Source organism: Eubalaena glacialis, chromosome 19 (assembly GCF_028564815.1).
Source record: "Eubalaena glacialis isolate mEubGla1 chromosome 19, mEubGla1.1.hap2.+ XY, whole genome shotgun sequence".
Classification (NCBI taxonomy): Eukaryota; Metazoa; Chordata; class Mammalia; order Artiodactyla; family Balaenidae; genus Eubalaena; species Eubalaena glacialis.
The window spans coordinates 39,447,100-39,455,065 of record NC_083734.1 but is presented as its reverse complement, the minus strand read 5'-3'; the positions used below and the strand labels follow the sequence as shown (position 1 = coordinate 39,455,065).

Genomic DNA, 7,966 nt, shown 5'->3' with positions numbered 1-7,966 from the left:
CAGCGGGAGGGTAGGATGAGGAAGCACACAATACTCCCACCCTATCCCCATTCCCTGTCCAGGCTCTGTGGCACCCAGAGACCTCAAGGAACCAGAGGTCAAAGCATCTGCCAAGATCCTCTCCCGGAGGGTGGCCCACAGATGTACTGTCCTCCCAGGCTCATCAGTGGTGGGATTTCAGGCACAGTGACCCCCCCCAGCCGTGTCCCCCAGCATTGCCTGGGCTCACCTCCCCACACAGTCAGAGGCAGACTCTCAGATTTAGTGAGAACTCATGTTGCAGGGGAGGGGAGGGTACAATGGGGTCTTCTCTAGTCAGGTAGAATGGAAGGCAGAGCCCAGGTAGAGCTTGGGCAGTCCTGTCTCCCAGAGTGCATCAGCGCCCTGCAAAACATCTCAGAGCTGGCCGTCCACTCCACACTCGTACCGCCAGAGCGCAGCTCCCTCCACTCTCAGAGCAGCTCTTTCCACCGCTGGGCACCTCCAGCTGTTCACATTTTCCTCCAGGCAGCCTCTACCTTGCAATGGCGGGTGAGGGAGGGGTGGACATGTCACTCCAGACCAGCCCTTGGGACAAGAGAAGCAACTGGCGTGAAACCGGGGTAGGAAAAGCAATAAGTTAAAGCCAAGAATGGCCAGAGGTCTGGCACGACGGGCGGGGGCGAGTCTCTGGCTTGATCCAGGAGGCCCTGGGGAGGAATGCGGCTGATGACAAGGTTCCAGGCAGGAGGTGGCTCAGAAGGTGGGGTTGTCGATGCCGCTGTGCACCCCGGCGTGTTCTTCAGGCCTGAAGCTGTAGGGAGGGGGTGGCTCCACGGGAGGCAGACCCACGACGGGCTTCAGGATAATCTGCAGGGAAAGGAGGGGACAGAGACTTCTTAGGGCCTGCCACTGGCCACTGCCACCCATGTGCCGGTGGTGGCATGTCTACCAGGGAGAAGGGTGACCCGACGCTGGTGGCAGAGCCCTCCCTAGGGCCCAGAGGCTTGGCGTAAGGACACCCTCCACTGCCCCCGTTGCTCTAAAAATCTGAATGGGGAGGCACAGAGAGCCGAGGGACAGGGCAGGTGTTGGGGTGGATACCCACCTCACTGTAGGGGGGTGGGGGCTCAGAAATGGATGCTGTGACCCTCTCTGCGGGAGTAATGGGGGGCCGTTCTGGGGGCCCCTCATGATCCGTTGGGGTGTCCTGCTCGGACTTTCTGCAGTTGCGACAGAAGCGCTTAGCCAGGCCACAGATGCACAAGAGGGGTATGATGATCAGAAAGACGATGACAAAGATCCTGGGGTAAGGAACCACCAACATCAGCCTGAGTCTCCAGCCATCCCTGCTGCACCTCCCTCCCTCCCCTGACCACACCCACCCCTCAGCAGGAAGTCCAGTCCAGTCCTGTGTGGGCCAGAGGAACCGGCCCAAGGCTCACCTCAAGGGGCCAGAGAAGAGCTCATACTGCTCTGGCTGGTACTCTTGGCAGCAGCTGTTACCACAGCAGTTGAAACCTTTAGGGCAGGTGCTACGGACCGGGTCAGAGAGAGGCCATTGCTACCAAGGTGGGGAGGCAGAAGGATCCCAGCTTCCCTAAAACTCACCCGTGCGCTCAGGGCACGAGCCACACCCCTAGCAGGGTGGAGGTACAGGCCCCCCTGGGCTCAGTGGGAGGAACCTGGGGCTGGGATCAGGACCTGGGTTTCAGGCTCAGCTCACTACTGGCCTCGTGCACTCGTGCCAAGTTACATTCCTTGCTGGGCCTCACTTTCCTCATCTATAAGATGGGTGTAATGAAGGTCCTGTCGACCTCACTGGGCAGGTGTGGGGACTGAGTGTTGTAGTGGCTACAACATCACTCTAAGGAGGTGTAGAGGGAGAGGGACAGTGGGGAGGGTCCAGGAGCTAATTCCAGGAGGAGTGAGCTGGTGCTGGTGCCCACGGAGCAGGAGGTGGGAGGGACACGGTGTTCCTGGAACATCCAGGGCTGACTGGTGGAAATACCTGGCTGCCCAGAGGCCACCCGCCTCAGCCCCTCCTCATGGTGCTTGGGCTTCTTAGCGTTTATAGAGTGAGAGCGTTTGCCCTCGCTTCCAGGGGGACCCTCAGAGGGGAGATGGACTAAGAATGGAGTAAGAAGGATGGGGATTGGCCCGCAAATGTGAAACGGCCCGTCGCTAGGCTGGTGGAAGGAGTGAGGGGTGGAGTCTCCCTCTCTGGGTGGGGGTATGGTTTCTGGCTAGAAGGGGAGAGGGTGAGGATGATGAAGGCAGGCAGGGCAGGATTTGGGATGTCTCCTCCCCACACTGGAAGTTACAGCCCAAATCCCAGACTTACAAGAAGAGACCACATGTGGCTGCAGCCTGTGGAAGAAAAGAGGCGGAGGTTTGGGTCATAAACTGGGGGCTGGGGTTTCCACCCAGATGCTGCCCAGGTACTTCACTGCTAGCAGGTCCCAGAGGATCAGCATCTTCCCCCACGCCTGCTCTCCACCTCCCTCCACATGTTCCCCGGGTCAGTGGCTGCAGCCCCAGCGCCACCTCGTGGCCCCAGCTCTCCTTCCTCTCCTCACCACACCTCCTGCCACATTTGCTCACCCCCAGGTCTGTAAGCTCACGCCTTCTGACCACCCTTCCAATCCATCCCCGCCACGGCCAGGACTCCAGCAACCCCCGCGCCCACCCCGTCACTCCCAACACTGCTGCAAGTTTCTATCCCACAAATCTGAACACCTAAAACCTTGCTGGAAGCCTCCTTCAGTGGCTCCCTGGGGCCCAGACACCATGACCAGCTCTATCCCCCATTCCCACTCCCCCTGGCCCTCCTGCACACCCACCCGCTGGGAGTTCTCTGAGCATGTCTGGCTGTTTCACACATGCCTGCAGGAACAAGCTCCTCCCTCCCTCCCTCTTTTGCACTAGTTCTGTGCCACATGGAGGCTATCATTACGGAATTTAACCTGATTAATAGCAAATATGTGCATAAGCCCTGCTTGGAAAGTTCTTTCCCCAGGTATCTGAGAGGCTGGCTCCAGCACCTTCTCTGACCATCTTACTTAAAATTACATCTACTCCCCCAAAGCACTCCCTTTCCCCTAACTGTGCTTACTTTATCTGCATAGCTCTTGTCAACATCTAACATACTATATATTTTACTTTATCTTGCTACTTGTTTGTCTCCTCAGTAGAATGTAAACCCCACCAGGGGAGGGATTTTTGTCTATTGAAAACCAATACTCACGATTTTGGCAGAATGAATGAAAGAGCACTGACAACCTGGTTTCATTTCATCCTGGCTGCTCCCAGACCGTGGGGGAGGAATGCAGGTAGAGGAACACAGCAAATGGGAGGTTATCTGTCACCCCACCCCAGCCTCCAGGGAGATAAACAACCATGGCTCAAGAATAAGAAGCCAACTTTGGCGAGACCACCATGTCTTTTTTTTTTTTTTTTTGGCTACGCCACCAGCATGCAGGATCTTAGTTCCCTGACCAGGGATCAAACCCGTGCATCCTGCAGCGGAAGCGTGCAGTCTTAACCACTGTACTGCCAGGGAAGTCCCAAGACCACCATATCTTTATACCTTGAAATAACAGTTCAACTGTTAATGACAACAACAATAAAGCTAAGAATACCAATGACAGCCAATAATAGTTGGGCTGATTCCCACAAGTCTTGGCCAGTGGGGTCAGGAGCAGGAATGAACCCCTGCAGGTTGGCCCAGAGAGGGTAAGGTGACTGCAGAGTTGGGGACAGCCCAAGGGCTCCAGGCACTCAGTGTACCCCCTTTCCCTCAGATCCCATCCCCTGTCCCTCCCCCCTCTCCTGGCCCCCAACTAAGAAAGACAAACAATGAACAGGTTTACTGAATTAATCTTGAGCTCCTGTTTGGAGGAGTAGGGGATCCTCTCCCAGATTCTCTCCCCCCACCCCCATTTTAAACAGGTGGTGGTCTCGACTGAGGTGGTATCAAGCGTTGGGGTAATCCTGGGCAGTTTCAACTTACTTACATGTGGACTGGGGGCATTAACAGCCTGCCCCCTGGAGTTGTTGGGAGGAACCAACAAAAGGATGCTCAGCCTAGTGCTGGCACAAACCCACCGCTGATGATAGAGGAGTAACAGGGCTTCTGGAGCAGAGCTGCTCAGCGGTCAGTGAATGCTGTGGGGAGCAGGCCTGGGCCTTCCCTCAGACTCTTACATAGAAGTTAAAAACCCATGTTCTAGACCTATGTCAGTTTCTAGGATAATCTCCCATCCCAAAACTGGATAGACTGCCCCCATCACTGGGGAAGGGAGGGATGAGGGGGTGTTGAAACCCTGCCTCATCCTCGGAAATCACAGGTTTCAGAGGTCACCCCAGCCTTGGGTCAGGCAGCCAGATCAAATCCTATCACCAGCTGGAATCCTACCCCCACTCCTAGAAAGGGAAGAGGGAGCCTCCTTTCCTCTGGGGCACAAGCAGAGAAACACAGTCCCAGAGAGGGCTAGGACTTCCCCAAGGTCACCCAGCACTGTGAAGAATGGAGCTGGGGAGATAGGCTGGCCAGGCGTCCAGATCTCAGTCCAGACCTCAGGCCCTCCGCTAGTCCCCGCTTTCTGATGCAGCGAGAAGAACGAGCCAAGGCTAACGTGAGGGTCAAAGTCCCCACTCACCAAGAGGACCTAAGTGTCAGATGGCGGTGGGCACGAGTAGCTCCCACGACACAGTCCCCCACGAGGTGAAGGAACCCAGGCCTTCTCAGGGCCTCCCTCTGCTCTTACCTCCCCGGCAAAAAGAGAAAGGAAGTTGCTAACTGCATGTGGTCACGAGGAAATCCTGACAATGGAAGGAAGCAGGCCCCTGACCCACAAGAGTAGGGCCCCGAAAGTTCCACAGCTTTACCTCCCAAGCGCTCACCTGTTGGAGGCCGGCCAGCAGGCCGAGCAGCAAGGTGGGTACTAGGCCGGGGACCCAGGTGTCTGACATCCTGGCACGGGGGCCACTGAGCTTCCGTGTGTAGGGGGAGGAGGGGAGAGGCGGGGCCGCGACCTATCCCACGACTCTCCACCTATAGGGCCCCGCCTCGGGATGGGGGCGGAGCTGATGCACCGGGGGTGGGCCGGACCCGGGAAGGGAGGGGGAGGGGGGAGGGGAGGGAAAGAAGTGTGGGTTGGGTTTTGGGAAATGGGAGGTAGAAGAGATTATCTGATTAAAAAATATTGTGGTGTCAGTTTAGGACTGCTGAGCTACCCCTTCCCAACCCTCAACTGCTCCACCCTCTAAGTGATCCCAAGCTTGAGAGGGACTGCTGCGCCTACCAGATGGAGAGAGGATGCAGGCAGAGGGAGTTGGACCACTGGAAGTCCCTACCCACGTGGACTTCTGGGGGGCAGAGGTTGAGGGAGAGAGGAAGCTAAGGCCCTGGAATGGATTGAGGGGATTACAACGGAGGGAGATGTCACTTTTTTTTTTTTTTTTTTTTGGCCAAGAAGGGAGGGAGGGACGGCCTGATTGATTTCTGGGTCAGGAGAACCTAGAGTAGATCACTAGTACATTCGTACCCCGCCCCCACCCTCCCTGAAATCCTGGGAGGAGGTGTTGGTACACTTCCTCCATTTGACTACAGTGGAAATTAAGGCCCCAGGATTCAGAGACTAGTGCCTGAGTCCGCAGCTGGGGCCGAGCGGCAGCCAGGTGAGCTGAGGCGCGTGCGAGCAGGCCCATCCAGATTTCTGGAGAGACCCCGCCGACGCGGTCCCGGCCGGGAGGGGCTGGATTCAGACCAGCGGCGGCCGCGCCCCGCCCCGGAGGCGTGCTGTGCTTCCCGGATCCAGCCGGCAGGTGGCAGCATCGCTCAACGCGGGCTTCCCCCGGAGCCGGGCAGCGCGGGGCTGGGACCTGGGGCTGGGTCTCCCTGGGCTCCCTCCGGGGGGACCCGGCTGGAGTGTGCGGTGGGAGGCCGTCTCGGTGGGCGATACGCGGAGGGTGAGAGCCAGACGCCCAAACACAGATGAGACGTAAGGAGACCTTGTGGGAGTTGGAGAGATGGAGCCCGGACCCCTGAGGACGGGGGCGAAATGGAGATGGTGGGTGGGGTGCTGCTCCCAGACCTGGGGAAAGGGGGAGGGCTCCAGGAGAGGATCAGTTCTTAGGTATTTAGACGTCTCCTGCTGCGTCTCAAATCTGACTTTGCCACTGAAAACTAGCCCCAACCTAGTAGGAAAGGACAGCCGTTGTGCTTTGGCTTCTTTTTCTTTTTTCTCTCACCGCTTTCTCCTTATCTCTGTTTCTCATCTCTCCCAGTCGTGTTTTCTCGGTCTTATGTTTAACCTCTCCTTGGTCCGCCCCATTTCTCCCAGTCTCTGTTTTCCTGTTTCAGTTTCTCCCGTCTCTGTGTCCATGCATTTTCTCTTCATTTCTACGTGTTCCCTGTTTTCCCGTCTGTTTCTCCTCTTTGTTAATCTCTGTCTGTCTCAGTGGAGGTGTCTGTTTTTCTGTCTCTGTTTCCATTTCCCTTGTCTCTGGTTTGGTCCTGTGTCTCCCTGTCTCTGTGTCTGTTTCTCACCAAATCTCCTGGACTCTCTCTCTCTCTTTCTCTGTCTCTGTTTTTCATTATCTCTTGGCCCCTAAGGACAGAATCTTCCAGTTTCCTGATCCAAGCTGAACTGGAGTCTGGCCCCGGAGAATGCCCTCTCTATTTGAAGTTCCTGGTGACTGATCTTGTTGAAAGGAATGGGGGGGGGGCGGTGGGCACGGCACGTCTTTCCTCCTCCCCCAGCAGTTGGCTCTGGACCTAGCCCACCCCTCTGCCAAGGTGGACCTAGTCCAGAGAGTACTGGAGCTTTCTCCTAGCAGCGCCCACGCTGCTGCTTCCTTAGTGAACTTGTTGCTAACTTGGGCTTCCAGGGCCCCGCTGCACCAACACCCAAGACCTGAGACACCCCTAACCTCCTGCCTCTCTGCCCAGGCCTGGAGCCCTGCGGAGGTGTGGCCCTTAGGGGAGAGGAAGATGGGTGAGCTTAGGGGAGGAGGGTATCCTAGGGAGTGGAATGAGGGTGCTGAGAAGGGCATGGAGGAGCTTGAGGGGTAGACGTGGGAGGCTGAAGAGGTGAAGGGACCAGGCAGCTTGGTGCCCTGAGGAGGAGCCGGAGGAGGGCAGGAGGATGGCGTTGCTTCCTCCTGGCGTCGCTTCCTTCTGGCGTCCACCGACACAGATGTAGGGTTGCCAGACAAAATACCGGATGCCCAGTTAAATCTGAATTTCAGATAAACAATGAATAACTTTTTAGTATAAATAAATATGTCCCATGCAATATTTGGGGCATACTTATACTAAAATGTATTTGTTGTTTATCTGAAATTCTAATTTAACTGGGTGTCCTGTATTTTTATTTGTTAAATCCGGCAACCCTACCCACATCCCTAAAATGTCATAGGAGAATAGCTACTCTACCCCCTGCCCCACATCTCCCCAGCGGGAAAATGAGGCTCCTGGGCAGAGTCCAGAGGGCCTCTGGAATCTGCCTCTGGATCCCCAGTTTTTTTCATGACATCAGACTTCCTTTCTGTGCTCCTTCCTGCAGATGGGAGGTGGGCAGTCCCAGCTCAGGCCACGAACACCAAGCCCTGTTGTCAGCGTCCACCATGGCCCCCAGGGCCCCAGCATTCCTGGTGGGTGAGGTCGGGTGGGGATGAGGGCACAGTGCGGCCCCAGACTGAGGAGACCCGGGCCTGTTCTTGTCTAGAGGCAGGAGGGTCCTGGACAAGGACAACATCTGTTCAACACTCAGTCTGGCAGTGGGTGGGCAGTGTGTGCACGCATGTACGTGTATGCTCAGACATACAGGGACATGGGGGCAGGGAGGCCCAGAGACCTCATGCAGTCAGTGGGTCCTTCTAGATTCCACTCCAGATTCCATCTGGGGTTTCCCCAAAAGCAGCAAAGTTGAAATGTCTTCATACTGGCTCAAGCCTCCCTGGCCCATTCCATAAAGAAGGA

The 7,966-nt window shown here is 56.5% G+C and overlaps 1 protein-coding gene across 2 annotated transcripts; it reads right to left on the bottom strand.

Moving 5' to 3' along the window:
* Positions 1–277: 277 nt before the first annotated feature.
* On the bottom strand, positions 278–4,971 carry TMEM92 (transmembrane protein 92). Of its 2 annotated transcripts, XM_061176106.1 has the most exons (5): positions 4,885–4,971; positions 2,324–2,349; positions 1,425–1,514; positions 1,088–1,283; positions 278–849 (listed from the first exon to the last, which is right to left on the bottom strand). In XM_061176106.1, exons 1-5 carry the CDS (start codon positions 4,951–4,953, stop codon positions 736–738), a joined length of 495 nt encoding a protein of 164 aa, XP_061032089.1. In that variant the 5' UTR covers positions 4,954–4,971; the 3' UTR covers positions 278–735. The 2 variants fall into 2 exon arrangements, with proteins under 2 accessions (XP_061032089.1, XP_061032090.1); XM_061176107.1 differs by lacking the exon at positions 1,425–1,514.
* Between the last annotated feature and the right edge of the window lie 2,995 nt (positions 4,972–7,966).

Excerpts from the sequence above, each read along its gene's own strand:
- TMEM92 (XM_061176106.1), bottom strand. The coding sequence starts at position 4,953 with ATGTCAGACACCTGGGTCCCCGGCCTAGTACCCACCTTGCTGCTCGGC. Across the intron at positions 2,350-4,884 it reads TGCTGGCCGGCCTCCAACAG|GCTGCAGCCACATGTGGTCT; the intron begins GTGAGCGCTTGG and ends TTTCTTCCACAG. Across the intron at positions 1,515-2,323 it reads GCCACATGTGGTCTCTTCTT|CACCTGCCCTAAAGGTTTCA; the intron begins GTAAGTCTGGGA and ends CCCGGTCCGTAG.